The sequence below is a fragment of the Monocercomonoides exilis genome (assembly GCF_001643675.1).
Source record: "Monocercomonoides exilis strain PA203 chromosome Unknown scaffold11-1913109, whole genome shotgun sequence".
Classification (NCBI taxonomy): domain Eukaryota; phylum Preaxostyla; order Oxymonadida; family Polymastigidae; genus Monocercomonoides; species Monocercomonoides exilis.
In genome coordinates, this window is record NW_027150556.1 from 1,605,622 (window position 1) to 1,625,330 (window position 19,709).

The window sequence follows — 19,709 nt, forward strand, 5'->3', positions numbered from 1 at the left end:
TTGCATTGTAAAGTACAGGTTGAAAAACAGAATGAAGATAACTCAAATTTTTCTATATTAACGGTATTAGAAGGAAAATTTTCACTTGATGATTTTGTTTTTCGTTGTGCGTCAGGTTGTTACTATAGTAGTGTACCAATATTGTTTATCAATCCGGATGTTAACTTGGGAAATTTGCGAAGATTAGATCTTAATGATATGTATGCAACAAAAGATTGTTTACTGAAACTTCCTCTCACGTTTTCAATCATGGAAAGCCACTTTTATTCTTTGAAGCGAGATGGTGGACCTGTGATACTTGAAACAATTGGAGATGAAACAGCAAAGTTAATTGTAATGTTGTCAAGATTGTATATCTCTTTTGTCCAATCTGATGATTCTGAAAGCGGAGGCGCACTTCTGTTTTCATCTTTACACTCTGAAAGTGAATTGAACATTCTTGACTCATTCATAACAAATTGCGGTGCACAAAGAGGAGGCGGCGCAATGATTGGAGCGATGAAAGGAACGATTAACTTGAAGAGTGTTGTGTTTGGATCTTGTCGAGCTTCAAAAGAAGGAGGAGGTTTATATGTTCATGATGTTAGCGAAATGGCCAGTTTTGTGTGCAATAATGTGACATTTGATGAGTGTTCAGCACCTGCCGGTGGTTGTGTTTATGCTAATTTAGGAAATAAAGAACTTAAAGAAGATGGCATTTTATTTAAAAACTGCTTTTTCAAAGAAAATGAATTTTATCCCAGTTGTCTCACCGTTTTTCATGAAGATGTTGTGGTAATCAGCAAAACACCTTTTGATGAAGCATCATTTTGCTGTCAATGTGAAAATCGTGTTGTTGTTGAGAGAAAAAATGGATCTATTGATCATAAAAATGATTGGCTTCGCGTCGATTCCATAACAGTTAATGCAGATGGAGAAAAAGGAAAAGATGACGAAGGGTGCGGAAAACAAGGAAAAAGTCCTTGTAAATCATTCAAAAAAGCGATTGAAAGTTGTCTTCCAGGAAGAGAGTTTACTGTTCTTGCAACTGTTGACTTCAATGAGACAGACACTGAGCCAATTTACGTTGAATCAAAGCATATCACTATTGAAAATTCGCTTCGTTACTATATTTTTGTAACAATTGCTTTGGATGCAGGAAAAACGCAGGAAGAGGAATCATTTATAAATGTTAAAAGAAATGGATATTTGAAGTTTTCCAGGGGAGATATTTGGATAAATACTAAAAAAGAGAGTGGCAGATCCCATGGTTTATTTTCAGTTGATGGAGAAGGCTCGTGCCTTGTGATCTCTGAGGTTACTATTGCGCCAACTGACCCGAAATTATCATTGAACTGTGTTTTGATAAAAATTCAAAATGGGTTGTTCACATTCACTGACTCAAGGATCACTGACATGACTTCAACTTATTCATTTTTAAATATCAAAACATCGGAAAAGGTTGAGATTACTTATTCAAAATTTGAATCCCTTAAGACAACAAGTACAACTCAGTCTGTTGTAACAATTGAAGAGGGGTGCATTTCAACGATGATCAATCGCTGTGAATTCTATTCGTGTTCCTCGAATCACAAGCTCGGGGGAGCTATATGTGTGTTCATTGGAGATGCCAAGAGTGTTTGCAATTTTGGTAAAACTTTGTTTCAGGATTGCAGGAATAAAGATATTAATCAAAAAATCAATAGAAATTCGAAATCTGAAAGTGCAAAGAAGATGAATGATCAATACAATGATGAAGCATCAAAAGGAGGAGCGCTTTATATTCATGCTAGCGATGAGATCATTGAATCTATGGCTTGTTCATTAGCGGGAGTGAAGTTTATTGAATGTGACTCAGATGTTGGAAAGGCGCTATATATATCTCTTTCTGGAGAATTTTCTCAGATTCAAGCAATTGAGATGTCATTCGAAATGAAAGACATTTATGGGAAAGGAAATGTGGCAATCATTGAAGAAAGAAAGGAAGGCAATGTGGAATATGTTGATATTCTTGCCAAAGGGGAGCATCAACTTTTTTATTATTCTGAAGAGCTGTATGTGAGAGATGACAATTCGAATGAAGGAAAAAGTTGCGGAAGAAAAGAAGATCCATGTGACACCATTTACACAGCCGTTAATCATGGAATAGAACTCGGTGATGTCTCATTGAATGTTTGGGGAAAAGCCAATGTGAACAGACCTTTTGCCCCTAAACAGTTTATTACATTATTATCATCAACAGACAGTTCTTCTTCTTCTTCTTCTTCTTCTTCTTCTTCTTTAATTGCGAATGAAAATAGAGGAATCCTGCAAATAGGAACAAAGATGGAAGAAAAGGTGACGTGTGTATTTGGTTCGCTGCGATATATGATGCAGTTTAATGGAATTGATATTGAATATCCGGATGCTGTTGAAGGATATCCTACCGATTTAATTGTTGGAAGAATAGAACTTAAAATAACGGATATTGTCTTTCGACCATGGAAAACAAATTTAAAAGGAGACAACGTTTTGGGCGGAGAAGGAAAGCCTTTACCATATAAGCTTATTGTATTTCGCGATGGGCAAGCAAGCATCACGCAAATGGTTGTTATTGGAAGGAATGAAAACGCAAATGGAGCTTCGTTGATCCCTTATAATATTCACTTGAAGGAAGAGGAGGATGATACTTTATGTGCTTGGGATGATGGACTTATAAGATTCGATAAAGCGTATTTAGTGAGTATTGATAGTTGTTCGTTTGTAAACATCAGTGAAGGTGTTATATACTCTTCGTCAATGAAACTAATGTTTGATAATTGTTCGTTTATTAATAATCATCCTCTTGAAAGTGATTGGAACAAATATCCTTCCTTGCGCCATACAGTCATCATTCATCGCCGCTCTGATTTTGATAATGTCAAAATAAATTCTTTGACTAAGGAAAGTGATGGGATAGATGGAAAGCCTTTTGGACTGGTGTCAGACAGCGATATTGTAAGTGGAAATGCTATTGAGAATATGAAGTCTGTTTTCTTTACCCCAGTTTTGAAGAATGCTTCAATAAATCAAGTGATTGAAAATGCTGAAGAAAGCGAAAATCCAATTGAAGACAAAAATGTTGAATTCATAATTCATGGATATAATCTTTTTCCGTGTGGATTAAAATGCGAAGTAACTCAAAAAAGAGCAGGAAAGGAAGAAAGATGGACTGAATGTTCTGTTTCTGAATATGTTGATGAGAATGAAATGAAAGTCAAAATTCCGCAATCACTGTTAAATTGTAATGACTCAACTTCTTTACTTTTTCATCTTTCGTATTCAACGGGGAAAGGTGATGGTAGGCTTAATACTGAAAATTTGATCCTTGTGAAGCAAAAGAAGGAAGAACCAAATAAACTTACAAGTTCTCAAATAGCAATTATTATATCAACTACTTGCACGTTTGTTTCCATCTCGGTTGTTGTAGTTGTGGTTGTTGTTTGTTTTATCAGAAAAAAGAAGAGGTCCCAATACAAAGCCATAAATGACTCTTTATAGGTTTTCTTAAATAATTGAAATAGAGTTTGAAATTTATTTTTGTTTTTTTTTTTTTTTTTTTTTTTTTTTGAAAGAAATTTAAATATTACTCGTTTTTGGATTTATGATTCCAACATCTGTAGAACCTGCTTTACAAACTTAATTTTTTGAAAATTCTGTCATGTCAAGAGACTGTTTAAACCCTATTGCATCGTCATCTTATTATGTTTATTGTGTTTTATTGTGTTTTGCAAGCTTTTGTGATTTCATTTTTTGAGATTCAGAGAAGTTGAGTAACATTCATTAATATTCTATGTTTTTGTCGCTTTTTCATCTTAATCTCGTGAGTGTTTGTTATTTGTAAATGGATTTAAAGTTGAATTAATTTGGAATTTTTTAAAAGAGAACATATTTTTATTCAAGTTCTAATTTTGTTTTTCATTTCTTAATCGGAAATAACAATATGCAAACTTTTGTTTTAAGAATTATGTTTGAGAAATGCAATAATTCACTTATCTCGACTTTTTAAAAAAAAGAAATATGAAGAAATGAATTTCGATATTTTTGCTGGAATTAAAAATAAAAACTGATAAATAACCTTAGTGGGTTAAGTAAATATTCAAAGATGTACAATACAAATTCAACTTGAACATCAAAAAACTTTTATGTTCCTTTTTAAAAGTTTGTGTCAATCATGTGTTTAAAGTTTATCAGTGAATGTATCAGGTTTTGGAACATCTTCTGCCAATCCCTTACGCTTTCTGATTGCTCTGACGGTGGTGTAGCATCTGGATCCAACATCATAAGCTGTACCTTGGACAAGTTGCCAATGGTCGAACACGCATTGTGGGAAGGCTTGTCCTGAAGTGTGTGAGCGAAGATCTGCTGTGAATCCAAATGATTCAGAGACGGGCAGGTAGGCTTTGACCTGCACAAGAGGAGTACCCATTCTTGGTTCTTCAGCTGTGACCTGACCTCTTCTCTTGTTCAAGCATGAGTAGATACCACCGACAGCATCTTGTGGAGATGTGATATCAACAAGGAACATTGGTTCAAGAAGAGTTGGTTGTGCATACAATTCAGAGGCATACAAGCATGATCTGATTGGTTGAACCATCTGAGATGCACCTCTATGAATTGCATCAGTATGAAGAACAACATCAGTAACATTGAAACGGATTCCTCTCATGGTTTCATCGCACTGTGGCCCCTTTCTTGTAACCCATGAGAATGCTTGTTCGAATGAATCCTTGACTTCATCCAAATATTGCACAGCTTTTGTTTTATCGACAATCATGTTGGGTCCTCTTCCATCGGGTCCAAAGCACCAGATCTTTCTTGAGTCAGTTGGATCCCAGTTGTATTTAGAAACGAGATCTTTTCCCATTTCCTTCACATCTTTCTCTGGTCCGTAGTTTCCTTTCTCAATCTCTTCAACAAGCTCGTCATCCAAAGGTTCAGCTTCCATGAACACTCTGTTGTGCTTGTTTGGTGATTTGGCCAAGGCGATTGTGCTTGATTTCTCCTGAATTGTTTCGCAGTATTGCACGACGGGATCGCTAATCTTGACTTGGGTTCCACCCATGAAATCGTCCTGAAGATCTTTCAAGCAAATTTCAAGATGAAGTTCACCAGCACCAGCAATGACGTGCTCGCCAGAGTCTGATGTTGAAATGACGCACAATGGATCAGATTTTGCCAGACGCTTCAGACCTTCAACCAATTTTGGCAAATCGTTCATGTTCTTTGGCTCAACAGCAACACGCACGACTGGAGAGACAGAGAACTTCATGGTAGCAATGTTGTATGCATCATCAAAATCAGTGATGGTTCCTGATTTTGTCAGATATTGATCAACACCAACAAGGCAGACAGTGTTACCGCAAGGAACATCTTCAACAGGCTCGAATTTTCTTCCCATGAACAGAACGCATCTTTGGATGTTCTTGATGAACAAATCGTCTTTCTTTCCGTGGATGAAGTTTGGTCCCTGCATTCTAACCTTCATTCCTGTTCTAACAGTTCCTGAGAAGACACGTCCGAATGCATAGAAACGTGATTTATCAGCTGGCACCATCTTTGAAACATAGAGCATCAAAGGTCCATCTGGGTTACAGTCACGAATGGCAATAGCTGCAGCATCGTCCATTGGTCCTGTGTACAAGTTTTCAACTCTGTATTTCTGTGATTGAACTGGAGATGGCAAGTTCAAGATGATAGTTTCCAGAAGGGCATCAGCTGCTGGCATCCAGTTTTGCATCACAGCCTTCAGCAATTTTCTCTCTGTGAAAGCTTCCTGTTCTGTTGTCAGATGGATTTTCATTTGAGTCATAACTTTTGTCAATCTTTCCATGTTCTTTGTCATGATGGCATCAAACACTTGGTACAATGGATCCAAGATGAATTGCACAAATCCACGTTTCAATTTTTTGCCATCAGCATCGGTATCGGTATCTTGCCACTTCTTTGTTTTGGGGTTGAAGAACCAGTCTCCCCAAAGTTTCTTGACAAGATCAGCTTCTGGTGTCTGGAATTTTGCTGCATAGAATTGAGCAAAACGACGCAATGTGAAACCAAATTGATGAAGACCAGATCCGAACACAACAGTTCCGGCAACTGGGTTGGCTTCAACTTCACCAAGTTTATCATCGTGATATGTTGCAATCAACACGTTGATATCTTCAATGTTTCTCTGGAATTTTTGGTATGCCTCTTCTGGATCTGATTTCAATTCAAGGATCACACGATCGATTTTGTTCATCATAAGAACAGGCACCACACGCTCTGCGAGAGCTTGTCTCAACACAGTTTCAGTCTGGACGCACACACCTTCGACTGAATCTACGACAACGACAGCACCATCAGTCACACGAATAGCAGCTGACACTTCACTTGAAAAGTCAACGTGACCGGGTGAATCAATGATGTTGATAAGGTATCCGTCTCTTTTATCTTTTCCAGGAACCTGGAATTCGTAGTACAAAGAGATACCAGTTGATTTGATTGTGATACCTCTTTCCTGTTCATCTTCACGTGTATCCATAATACGTGCATCACCAGCCTGTTGTTGGCCAATAATACCAGCCTTCTCGACCAGAGAATCAGTCAATGTTGACTTTCCTGTTTGACATGTTCAATGAATTGAGATCAAAAGCAAATGCAATCACAAATTGCAATTATAATCAAAAAGCATCACAAAATAAGGTGAGATCAAATCACAAAAATTTAAACAAAACGAACCATGATCGACATGAGCAATAACAGACATGTTTCTGATATTGTGGCGGTTTCCCATGTGTTCTCTCAATTGAGCGACAGTAAAGTTCACCATTTTTGCTGATAGATTTCAAATTATATTTCAAAGAAGAAAAAGGAAGTGAATAAAATCAAATATCCAGCAAATCTAAAATGATTCGAGGCGAGTTTTAATATCCTTAAATAAATTTTTCATATAATAATGGGTCGATTGGGTTATGAGAATTTTAAAATCTCTAAAAATGTGAAAGAGAGAATTGCCGCAAATGTTTTGTTAAATATTTCTGTTATAAGTTGTTATGTATGAGATATTCCTTATTTATTGAGCGTTGTAAAAGAATTTTTTCCAAACTGTTTACGTTTAATTTGGAATATTTCCTTTGTTTTGAATTGTCAAATTATAATTTTTCAATCGGTTATTTTTCTGAGAAAAAGAAATAACTTTTTGTTTTGCAGCACTTACAAAAGCTCCAGTCTGAATGGGAAAGAAATAATTCTGAGATTATCAAATGAATGTGTTTCCTTTGAAATTGCACTATTTTTTGTTAAATCTTTCATGAACTGTACGCTCTTAAATCAACAAATTGCTTCAATTTGTTATGAGAAATTGATTCTTGATCGTATTCGAAAAATTTTTCATTTTCATATCTGGGCTGTATGTTCTGAAACATGCAATTGCTGCACTACTACACCTTCCTTTAAATATAACGGATATATTATTTTTTGTTTTAATGAGCAAAATAAGTCCATCAATGATTGCATGGGTTTTGTGCTCAATTTTATTATTTAAGCCCCATCGTCTTTTATCTCTTCGTATTTTATTTCTGTTGGGGAAATGCTCATCACAATAATATGATTTCAAAGATTTGTATTTAATTCTTCAATGTTGTTAATCGTTCAAGTCATTTGCAGCGGACAATTTTTAAAATTTAAAACGATAAAATTTGATTAGTTTTGAATATCGCATTTTGAATAAATTCCACGAAAACTGATAAATAACCGTTTATTATCAATTTTTTCCATTTCTGGTGATATTGTCAGAAAATGATAGTATTTGTTAATATTTGTCAATTCTAGTTGAATTTTGGATTATTATCATGAAAAGAGAGAGTTTTTTATTTTTATGGATTTTTTTTATTTAATTTTCTTTATTTTTTGGAAAGATGTGGAAAATTGGGTCCCGATTTTTAACTGGGGTAGAATATTCACTTTTATGAAAAAATCAATAATTTGTTTCAAACTTTAACTGAAATCGTTAATTTATTTTTCTGACATTCTCATGAAAAATATAATATAGAAATGTTCAAAAATCGAGGAAAGTCTTTGAAAGTTCCATGTGGAACAAATTTCATATTGCAAAAAATATTGTCCCAACTGTTAAATAATATGAATATTTCACCAAATTCAGCACACCAGAATGTTTCATTCTTCGAATGATGTTTTTTGTTAAAAAAAAATGAGATTTTTATTGAAAATCCTTTCAGAACATTATTTTAAAATCTTCATACTCAAGGTGGAACAGATTTATTCAAAAATTATTTGTTGATGATGAAAAGATAACTAAAAAAATGATGAAAAATATTCAGATTCTTATTTTTACAACTCAATTATTTTTTGGATTTTATGATCAAGAAAAATTAAGAAGAAAATAATTTGAAGAGTGCAGAAAATTTGAATATTTCCATCAATAGATGAATTGTGAATAGTATTTTTTTATTTGAATAAATTCAACTTATTTGAATGAATTGAGTTTTTCTTAAATGAAGTCATGTTATTTCAAATGGTTGAAGTGACACTTGAATAAAGTGCGATACACTTAAATAAATAATTTGTGAAAAAATGGTGAACACAAATTATAAAATTTTTTCGTTAAATCTTTTACTTTATCAACAGAATAATTGAAAAATTCCTAAAAATTTATTATTTTATTTATACAAAAATAAATTTTCAGATGTGTTTAAAGATGATTTTCTTTGATAAAATGAGCTTGAAATATCGAAAATTTAGAAGTTAATACTTGTTATTCGATTCTCTTTTGACTTTTTTATTTTTCATTTGATCATCGAATAATTTTGTATCTTAAACAAAAGTTTGCTTCTATTGATGTTCGTGGAGATATCTTCCACCAAGAAATTCAATATCTCTGAAGCGCACAGCTGAATTCGCAGGTTAATGCAGCTTTCTCCTTCGTAGCTTTCTCCATTATGTGGATATATTCTAATTTTATTTTAGATATCTTTCTCAATGCAACTCAATATTCTTCTCTCTGCATTCTTCTCCACCTACCTCAAATGAGTATTAAATGATGTGATTATCGTTATCATTTCGACTGCCTTCGGATTTATCTTTATGATGTCGTTCACAATCTCAATGAATTGTTTCGCTTCTTCTTTTGTTTTCTTTATCAAATAGTTGCTGCGATATGTGCAACAAGCACATTCAATAATACCACAACAAATAAAACGGTCGCAACCAATTTAATCGATGATTATCCTACCTTTTCTCCTTCAACATTTCTTTCATCTCCTTTTGATTGAAGTTTTCTTCTGTGTTTCAGAATGAATGGATCAATTGAAGAATGCGAGCTAGCACTCTCTTACAGAAGGCTCACAGGCTCTTCCGTTGTTTCAGAAGCCATTCACACTATTAATGCTGGAATGACTACAAGAATTAAAGTTTCATTTTCAAAAAGTTGTGCATGCAGTGGAAATATCTGAGCTTGTGAATCGAATCATTGAATGAATCAACCTGGAGAGCCAAGCAACAGGGCAGAAGCAAGAAACATGCAAGATCAATCGCAAGAGTGTTGCCTTGCTGGTGAGACTTCACTGAGTGAAGCTGCGGAATGAAGAACGAAGAGGTTCTTTCTGAAGTAATTCCAGAGAGACTGCATCCCAAGCTCAATACCCAAAGTGATGAGTACTCTTTTAAGCCATCTCCGCCTTTCAGACTCTGAATGTTCAGCAGCGCATGGTCTGAACAGACGATGTTGTTCCTCATTGATGGATAGCCTGCTGCATTCGGGATGTTGTTGGCAAACAATCCAAATTGTGCGGATATGCTTCTTCCTGACACAAATAACCCTCCTTTTAATGAATTGGCGGTTGTGGTGTTTTTCATTACTCCTGAACAATTGGAAAGATCGATCATGGAGCCATTCCACTCACATAGCTCTTCAAATGGTTCTTTGTTAGCTCTCAACTCTTGTGTGCTTGCTGCTACATCATACACGCATGAAGATAAGCAAACATCCGATAAATTCGTCAAAGCAGCAATTCTCCCCTTTTCTGAGGATGAAATTCATTTTTGGTTGGTGCAATTCTCTAATTCCACCAACAAAGATGAAGATGAAGCGGCCAAACAGCACGGACCAAAGGAATTTCTGGTTATGTTTTGAAATGAAGACTGCTTCAGCAGGAATGTCGAAGCATTCGATGTCACTCTCACTGCACACCCATCCCCAAACACGGTGTTTGAAACAGCCAAGAAATTCATCTCAACATACGTTTCTTGGCATTCAACAGAAACCAACGATTCACTTGAAATGAGAGCATCATCGAATTCCAAATGAATGCCCTGGATGTTTGAATGCCCTCCAGAACCATCTGAGGAAAACACAATCACGCTTGATCCGCTCGGAGTGCCTCTCATCTGAATGTTCTGGAGCTGGCAGTCTTTGCAGTTGCGTAGAACGAGGCCTGATCGCTGGGCGCTGCAATTGGATGCATGCACCTGCTGTATGGACAGCTTTGCCAGTTCGTGGGAATCCATCAGCACTCCAGTAACAACATCTGTGAAATTCAGAAATGCACATTAGAAATATTCCCCACGACTTGTCACCAGGCATGAAGAACTGAGACAGAGGCAAGCAAAAGTGCAGTCAGAAATCGTCAATCTTCCACCACTCATTTCAACAATCGAGCAATTCAGTTCAATTTCAGATCCTCCACCAGAAGCTACTTGAGCAAATATTGTGTCTGCAATCGACAAGTTGCCATCAGTCAGTGATAATAAAATGGAGTGCGGAGAAGAAAAAACTCTTCCAAACAAAAACGAAAGAAATTCGATTTTGACTCTCGATGAGCACGAAATGAGACTGCTCGCCTTGCTATCAATGCTGCTGTTCAGCACAACATTCCCTCTTTCTCCTTCTTCATCCAGCGACTTGAGCCAAACATCGCAAGCGCTTGCTTCCACTGTCACCTCAGCGCTTTTGTCAATCAGAAAACTGCTGTAAACTGAAGGAATGATGTGGGGCAGAGCTTCATTCAAGGAAATGCACGGTTCGCTCATTGCGCCACGCTGCTGCGAATCAGAAGCGTTGTCCGTTGTTGAAGATGCAAATATTGTCTCGCTCTGATACACAACCACAAGCAGCAACAGATCTTGCTCATCAGCATAGTCAGGTGCTGTGCATCCACACATCGCAAACTCCCTGACAAACTGTGCTCTGAAATCGAGCTGGAAGAGCTCAACGCTGATTTGAGATTTGATGTTTGTGCATTTCACAGACACGTCTATTCGCACAAATGTTTTGTTCCCCATGAATGTGGTGTTTTTTTACATAAAAGGAAGCAGGCCATCACTTGTGATCGAAGAGCAATCTAGGAATATTGCACCTCCTCTTCCACTTTCCGAGCAGAAGCACGAGGAGACAGCTGAAAAATGGAATTCAAAAAACCTTCCTTCGCTCAATTTCATGATCATCCCTCCACCGCTCTCGCTCTGTCTGTTTCCACTGTTCTTGATCGATGTATTTTGCAAATGAACGCTGCAAGACTTACAACCAGTGCAGCTGATGATGGAGGGTTCAGAAGGAATATTTTGGAGAAGCGAGCGAAGGAACAGCATTTGAGTTATGCTGTTGAACTGCAGCCTTCATTCAATCTCTGAGACTCGTCTTGAAATTCAGCCTGCGCAAATACTGCCACAACGCTTTTGCGCATCAGTTCAATATTGCTCATCGAAACATTTATCATGTCAAACTGCTGCCAAGCGATGCAATGAGGATGCTTTCTTCGGCTTGGATGAATTTGAATAAGCAGCTCGATAATATGCATGTTTCATACAGACAGGAGACGATGCAACAAGGAATGTCTGCTCGAGAAGCGCAGTCAAATAGCAAGAGAAAAATAATTGAATTTCGTTCATTATTCAATGACATAATGAATACATGTTTCTTTATTTTTTTAGAATTTTCAAAAAAGTTCTATCAATTTCATATATTGTCCGATGATTTTCTCAAGTCTTTTAATGTTATCGAACCAATCTTAGCATAAATGCTAGTTGTTTGCGTATATATTGGTGCAAACAAATTTGTTCTATTTGCTCAATATAAAAATATATAATTCTTGAAATAATTCACGAAATTCTTCTTTTTATCAATTATCAAAACTGTAAAAACATGTGGATTGCATTCATATAAGTTAAATAATCAACGAATGTAACGTTGATATGTTTTGAATCGTTTGTTTGTGAAAAAGAATTTAAACAGTTTAATAAACATTTTGATCATTTCGATCATTAAAAATTTTGATGAAAACAACAAAAATCATTCGCAAAACAACATAGTTAATTTACAAATAATATATGTGTGTTTTTGCGATCAATTTTTTATACATCAAAAATATTTGTTTTTTATATAAATTTTCGTAACTCAAATGAACTCAGTCTATCTCAAATGAACTCGATTTATTCAAATAAACTCGAACTATTCGAATAAACATGAGTTCATTTGAATAAACCTGGTTTATTTAAATGAAAAAAATCTATTCAAAATTCATCTAATTTTAGAAAATAACGGGTTGTTTTTTTGAAAAGAAATTGAAACTCACCTAAATTTTGAAAGTTGTTGGACATTTGTATTCTTTTTATGAAACAAATTTATTCAAAGATACAGCTTTTTTTAAAAAATTCAATATAATACGATGAAAAAATTTTTACACAATTATTTCCTTTTTTTTTTTTTTTTTTTTTTTTGATGACAAAAATTTCATATTTTTCCCCATATTCTGTGTTGTTTAAATTAAAAATATTTTATTTTCATTTTGCAAGGTAAAGTGTGCACTTAACTCAATTTGTTGGAATCATTTTTTTCTCAAGAATTGAGATAATTAGTTTTTAGAGATTTTCGAAAAATGAAAATTGAATTATAAATGTCTTTCTTGTTTTGAATAGTTCCTTTTGAACATCTGCATCACATGCCTTTTGACATGATCATTTTTGGAGTGATATGACATGACTGAAATTTTTTTCATTCACTTCTATAAAAAAATATATCTAAAAATTTTGAACAATAAATGCAAATAAAAATTGATAAGTTTAAGTTTTTCATCAAATATTATTCATAGTGTTTTTTAAAGTTTCATTTATTTAAAAATGTTCATTTTTTATTTTGAAATGAACAACAGGTTGTGTCGTGATTATTTTTTTGCGGCACAAATACCACAGCACTCACGATCCTGCAAGGCACTGACTGACGAGTGCTAACTTTTTTCAAATCGAAGCAGATGTTCATATCCTTTTATTGTATTTCCAAGCAAAAATAAAAATAGAACATTATCATTATATTTCTTTTCCCACTCGCTTCACTTCGACGATATGGAAAAAAAGGCTTGGTGACATTCTTATTTCCAAAATGGTGAAATTAAGATTTGGATGTTAAAAATTTTTTGATAAAAATATTCAAAATTCATTTACTTATGAAATTTTTATATAAGGAACTTCCAAAAAGATTTTTATCGAAAGGATGATTATTTTTTAAACCCGAGTTTTTTCAATCGTAATTTTCTGCACGTGAATAAACCTTTTATTTTGATAAATGAACACCAAAAAGTTTCGACTCTATTCAAAGAAAAAAATAATACTTATGCAATATGTAACTATTTCATAAGAATTCAATTATTGTCCATTTTTAATATGACAGAAAAATTCTTTTCCAGAAAAAAAAAATAAATAAATAAATATAAAAATATTCAAATTAAATAAAATTAAAAAATAAAAAATATAAATAAAAAATAATAATAAAAAAAAAAAAAAAAAAAAAAAAAAAAAAAAAAAACTTCTGAGAATCAACACTCCTGAAAAAGTAATGATTTCATATATAATCTCTATATTTTTATTTCGGTGCGAGAATATTTATTTATTGGGGAAGTTTGATGCATTTATTGAAAAAAGAAAACAAAATTTGAACTGTCTTTTTTTCTCAATAAAAAACATTTGCAATATTTTCTTAAGAATCCCCCAGCTGAAAGGAGAATGTGATTAATTCGAAAAATTACGTTAGAATTTCTTTGTTATTGAGAAAGAGATTTTTGTGATTTTTGTGTCATTTTTGAAAACATTATTATCTTCGAGGTTATGATAGCGATAAAAATTCATTGTTAAAAAAATCAATATATTTTTGAAAACTGAAATTCATTTCAATTGTATCAAAAGTTAATGTTAAATGTTTATGCAAGAAAGAAATGTTAAAAATTAAGTTATTACTTTTCTTTGTTGATCGACAATTATTTAAAACAAAATCATCTAATTGAAATTTTTGATAGAAAAAATGCGCCAATAATAATTCATGATCGAAAATTTTTCTAGAAAAGTCGAAAGCTTGAAAAACCTATTTTTTGAAAAAAGTTTGCAAATATAAAAAAAATCCTATAAATACAATTTTGTTGTTGTAAAATCAAAGATTTTTGATATTTTGAAGAATTTTCATCTATTTTCCAATACATTTTTGTGCTTCATTTAGAAAAATTGCACAATTAGAATATGAGAAGATTAATGATATATTTTTATCTCACCTCAATTGAAAGCATGCTGATACTTTAATTTTTCGAAAAAGACAAGTTTCGTTTTATTTCCAATTTAATGAAGAATGATGAGGATTGTGTTCTTTTTTTTTTCATTTTTATTTAATAATCAAAAACACTTCTTTTTTTATTTGATCAAACAAATCATGAACATTTGTTTAGAGTTTGTTTCTGAGTTTTATTTGGTACCAAATTTTCAAAATTCACAGAAAACAGCAGTACAAACACATCAAAAAATGTTTGCAAAAAGTTAATTATTTAATTTTATTTCATGTTCAGTTTGTGTAAAAAATACCGGACAAGATCGATTTCTCAATAACCGCAAGAGGAAAAATTCTGTTAATTTTCCTAATTATATATCTCATAAATTCAAACTCAATTGAAACACGGGACTTTCAGGACAGCTTCATTTGTGCTCAGAGAAAACAAATATCGAAATCTCGGAGAAACTCAAAATTCTATTTCTTTGAGATTTCAATCATCAATTTTTTCTGAGCACAAATGAAGCTGCTTTGAAAATTATGTATATCAAATGAGTTTGAATTAATGAGATGTGTTTTGTGGATAATTGACAAAATTATTCCTCTTGCGGTTATTGAGAAATCGATCTTGTCCGGTATTTTTTGCACAAACTGTATTCTCTTTGTTACACATTTATTTGCAATACAAAATTTTTTCAATTTCGAAAGAAAATTTTACGATTTCGTTTGCAATTTTTTCGACTTTGAATAATAATTATCAACTTTGATAGTTTTTCGATTTTGGATTATTTTTTGTGTATGATTTTAAAGAAAAAGCACCCATATTGTGCAAAAAAAAAGCTTGAAAATCATATTTTTGCCAAAATGTTCATTTTTTTGAAAAAAAATTAAAAATTAAAGATTTCAACTTTAACATTAAAATTTGTTAAAAAAAAAGAGACGTTCATCACAAAAAAATAAAATTATACTAATTAACTTTCAAAACATATAGCTTCTCAAAAATACAATTTTCAAAGAATTAGTGAACATATAATACGTTTCTTTATATAAAAACAAAATGGCAGGACTACGAATAAAGATTAAGAAATTAATTAATAATTAATAAAAGATCAAAACAGAAAGATACAAAACCCAGCATATTTATCCAGAAATAAGACCTCTTCAAAAAAGTATGCCACCTAAATCAAAGTAAAAAACAATAGTTATAATAATAATAATAATAATAATAATAATAATAATAATAATAATAATAATAATAATAATAATAATAATAATAATAATAATAAAAAGGAAAAAGGAGAAAGAGGCTCGAACAGAGCAATTACATTGTTATTGGGTATTTTTCTTTTTGTTTCTTAAACTCCTCAGCGCTTTCATTCAAATATTCCTCCGATCTGCAAAGACGTTCCGTAACAGTATTTTGCTTGACATCAATTTTAATACAATTCAGATCTGCACCATCAAATTTTTCACTTTCTTTCTTTTGCTCTTCTTCTCCACCCAAAACAACGAATTCCTGTGTTTTCGAGCAATCTTCCTTTCCTGAGCCAGCATCAGAAGAAGAAATCGAGCTATCCAAAGGAAGCTGTGCTTGGCTGTCTGGGCGCGGGATAAGAGAAACGCTTGAAGAAATTGTGTCTTCTTCGTCAGAACGATAGGAGAAAGAGCAGTTTGTGGAGCCTGTTTCAGAAGAGGAAGAGGAAGAGGAAGAGGAAAAGGGAGAGGAAGAAGAAGAGGGAGAGGAGGAAGAAGAAGAAGAAGAAGAAGATGATGATGATGATGAAGAGTCAATGGTAGGACAGTGTGACTTATTTGTTGAATGGAGGTTTATAATTGTGTCTGTGAAAGAATGAGAAGGAGAAGAAGAGGAAGAGGAAGAGGAAGAGGAAGAGGAAGAAGGAGAAGAAGAAGAAGATGATGACGAAGAGTCACCGGAAGGACAGAATGCCTTTTGTGTTGAATGGAGGTTTATAATTGTGTCTGTGAAAGAATGAGAAGGAGAAGAAGAGGAAGAGGAAGAGGAAGAGGAAGAGGAAGAAGGAGAAGAGGAAGAAGGAGAAGGAGAAGGAGAACAAATTGACTTTGATGTAGCGAGGAGTGCAAACCTATCCAACAAAGACGTGGAAGTAGGAGAAGGAGAAGAAGGAGAAGAAGGAGGAGAAGGGAGAGAAGGAGGAGAAGAAGAAGAAGACAAAGAAGAAGAAGAAGAAGAACATGATGATGATGATGAAAAGGAAGAGGTTGCTGGTGTTAATGATGATGAAGACAAATAAGTCTCCAGCGAAGAAGAAGAAGAAGAAGAAGAAGAAGAAGAAGAAGAAGAAGAAGAAGAAGAAGAAGAAGAAGAAGAAGAAGAAGACAAGGAGAAAGACGTGCTAGTTGATAAAGAAGAATTAGCTGTATTTTCTTTCGCATCATTTTCTATCGGTGCTGTCAGGTTTTTCTGTGAACGAGTGTTTAACCTCTCAAATTTCGCGTTTTTGTCACATTCGCTTTTATCTTCCTCTGCCTTGCTGCTTTCAGAGGAATCTGGCTGCTCTTTGAAAGAACAGGGTTGACTGGTGGGCAGAATGGGAAGAGATGGCTGATCTGATGTTGGGATGGAAGGATAAGGAAGAGAAGGAGAAGAAGACGAAGTTGATGATACGAATGCATTTTGTGAATATTCAGAAGCGTTTGTTCTGAAATGATGTGGGAATGAAGAAGATACAGAGGGATAGTTGGAAATAGGACGAAAAGAATCAAATAAAGAATTAGCAGAAAATGTTGATGCTGAAGAAGAAGAAGAAGAAGAAGAGAAGGAGGAAGGAGAAGGAGAAGGAGAAGAAGAAGAAGAGAAGGAGAAAGGAGAGGAGGAGGAAGGAGAAGAAGATGAGACTGCAACTGAAGGCTGAGAGAAGAAAGGGGCTGCAAACGGATAAGGGGAAGCGGAAGAGGAAGCGGAAGCGGAAGAGGAAGAGGAAGAGGAAGAAAGAGAAGAAAGAGAAGAAGAAAAAGAAGGATAAGAAGGATGAGAAGATGAATTAGGTGAAGGAGGCATTGAAAACAGCGGTGGGGAGGCAGAAGAATTTGAGTGATGTGCAGAATGCAGATGGCGACTGAGAGTGTCTTGATGTGAAGTGAATGAAGATTGTTGCGCAGGCAGAGGGGCAGACATCTTTGGAACGAACTCCTTTGAAAAAGGGTTCAGCGAAGAGACGGTTGGCTCCGGAGGCGGCGTGGAAGGACAAGGAGTACGCTGTGTGATATTTGGAGTGATGTTTTGAGTGGGAGTCCGTGTGAATGAGTGCTGGGCAGCCGGAGTATGATTAGGAAGAGTGTTAATTCGGAGGCAGGGGCGCAGCTGCAGAGGAGGATGACGATTCAGAAGGGGGAGATTGGGGTGTGATGGAGGAGGGCGATGGCCGGAGGAGGGATCGATGGAAAGAGCGTTGTTGTGGCTGCTGCAGTGGCTGCTGTCGAGAGAGGGGCGAGAAGAAGGCTGAGGGGAATGGAAATGGGGTGAACATGAGTAAGAGAGAGAGGGAGAGAGAAAGGAAGAGGATGAATTTGAAGAGTGTGTTGCAAAACTGCGGAAAGAGTGGATGCTGTTGGGGGAAGTGTGGTCTGAGGCGAAAGAGAGAGGAGGAGACCGAGAAGAAGAAGAAGAAGAAGAAGAAGAAGAAGAAGAAGAAGAAGAAGAAGAAGAAGAAGAAGAAGAAGAAGGAGGAGGAGGAGGAGGAGGAGGAGGAGGAGAAGAAGAAGAAGAATCCATTTTTCTCTTCTGAATTTGTTCCACATTTGATTCATTTTTTGGTGCAGCATCCAACAAAGCGTCCGGATTAACGTGCCAATCTTTCAAATGGTCCAAGAAAGAGTCGAGTTCTTCGCTGCACACGCATTTCCTGCACAGTTGGATTGTGAATTCTTTCAAGTGGATAATGCCATCTGGTATTTTGCTCCACAACGCATCTATCATCGATTCAAACATTTTGATGTGACCGAATGGTTGGACATCACCTTTATCGATGGGAATGAATATTTCGATTTTACTGTCAGGAAAGATTCCTGAAAGCACTTTTTCAACATGTTTCTTCATTGTCTTACATTGCCTTTTCTTTTGGTCAGATGAATAAATAATGAAGCATTGTCTTTCAGAAAGAATATCAACATTTGCCCATCTAATTTCCTCACCATCTTTTATTATTTGTTCATTCAATAATTTTCGTGTAAGTTCAGCACAAGGTCTATCTGGAAATCGAACAAACAATTGTGTTTTTGTAACAGAAACAGCAACTTTTAAATCTTTTGATTGCTTTCTGAACAATAAAAGGAAAATAAGAAAAAAAAAAAAGAATAACAGCGAAGAGAATAAAATTGTAATTTGAAAATTACTTCTATCAATCAGATTTATTCACAAACCGACAAAATGTTATTATGCTTTGAATATCTAAAGCATTCATTTTTGTGTTGTAAACAGTAAACGTAGTATTTATTTGAGCTAATCGAACACAATAGCTGCATCCTTCAATTTCCTAAATCAAAATTTGTGGGATTGAATTTTGCTGAACTTTTGAGATTATTATAAATCAAACAATTCTTTCTTTAGCACAAAGTTCTTTAACACAATTTGAATCATTAAAAAATACGAACGCATTTGAATTTTTAGAAGATGCTCTGTTTATGCGATGTACGACTCCATATTTTGATAAAACTTCTATTATCTTATCATTCTTTATAATTGAAGGAATATTACATATTTTTACACCTTTTCCACATATATAGATTGCAAACACAAAATTTGCGATGCAACACACAAAAAAACAAACAACACACCATATTCACCGTTCTGAGGCAACGACGAAAAGGAGTGCATTACATAAAAATTCCTTATGGGTATTTTTTTTTTTTTACAACCAGAAATACAGGGAAAAAATTGTTTTTTATAAAATATTATATTTCGTAATCAATATTTCAAATCAAAAACTGAAAGATAAATAGAAATAAGAGGACATTTCTAGAAGAATTTTCTTTTTTCGAAAGTTGGAAATAATTTTCAAAGATAACAATTCTCTATCTATGAAATTTTATCAATATTTATTTTTTTTTAAATGAATACGAAATTTTCATAAAAATTTGATAAAATCTTTGAGTTGAAACCTTTGAAACGAAAAAGATAAACGAAAGCAGTTCGAATGATGAGAGATTTTCA

The 19,709-nt window shown here is 34.2% G+C and overlaps 4 protein-coding genes across 4 annotated transcripts; 1 reads left to right on the forward strand and 3 right to left on the reverse strand.

The window, feature by feature from the left end:
* Positions 1 to 198: 198 nt before the first annotated feature.
* MONOS_273 (uncharacterized protein) lies at positions 199 to 3,498 on the forward strand (the record flags this gene model as incomplete). The annotated part of the gene is made up of 1 exon (XM_067872672.1): positions 199 to 3,498. The coding sequence occupies one exon, from the start codon at positions 199 to 201 to the stop codon at positions 3,496 to 3,498; it is 3,300 nt and encodes a 1,099-aa protein (XP_067731729.1).
* A 390-nt stretch (positions 3,499 to 3,888) lies between these two features.
* On the reverse strand, positions 3,889 to 6,917 carry MONOS_272 (putative eukaryotic translation elongation factor 2). The gene is made up of 2 exons (XM_067872661.1): positions 6,718 to 6,917; positions 3,889 to 6,597 (listed from the first exon to the last, which is right to left on the reverse strand). Exons 1-2 carry the CDS (start codon positions 6,806 to 6,808, stop codon positions 4,178 to 4,180), a joined length of 2,511 nt encoding a protein of 836 aa, XP_067731730.1. The 5' UTR covers positions 6,809 to 6,917; the 3' UTR covers positions 3,889 to 4,177.
* Positions 6,918 to 9,402: 2,485 nt separating this feature from the next.
* On the reverse strand, positions 9,403 to 11,277 carry MONOS_271 (uncharacterized protein; the record flags this gene model as incomplete). Its single annotated transcript, XM_067872650.1, has 3 exons — positions 9,403 to 9,950; positions 10,095 to 10,523; positions 10,593 to 11,277. The coding sequence occupies 3 exons, from the start codon at positions 11,275 to 11,277 to the stop codon at positions 9,403 to 9,405; spliced, it is 1,662 nt and encodes a 553-aa protein (XP_067731731.1).
* Positions 11,278 to 15,839: 4,562 nt separating this feature from the next.
* MONOS_270 (uncharacterized protein) lies at positions 15,840 to 19,389 on the reverse strand (the record flags this gene model as incomplete). The annotated part of the gene is made up of 4 exons (XM_067872639.1): positions 19,334 to 19,389; positions 19,093 to 19,265; positions 18,920 to 19,032; positions 15,840 to 18,816 (listed from the first exon to the last, which is right to left on the reverse strand). Exons 1-4 carry the CDS (start codon positions 19,371 to 19,373, stop codon positions 15,840 to 15,842), a joined length of 3,303 nt encoding a protein of 1,100 aa, XP_067731732.1. The 5' UTR covers positions 19,374 to 19,389.
* Between the last annotated feature and the right edge of the window lie 320 nt (positions 19,390 to 19,709).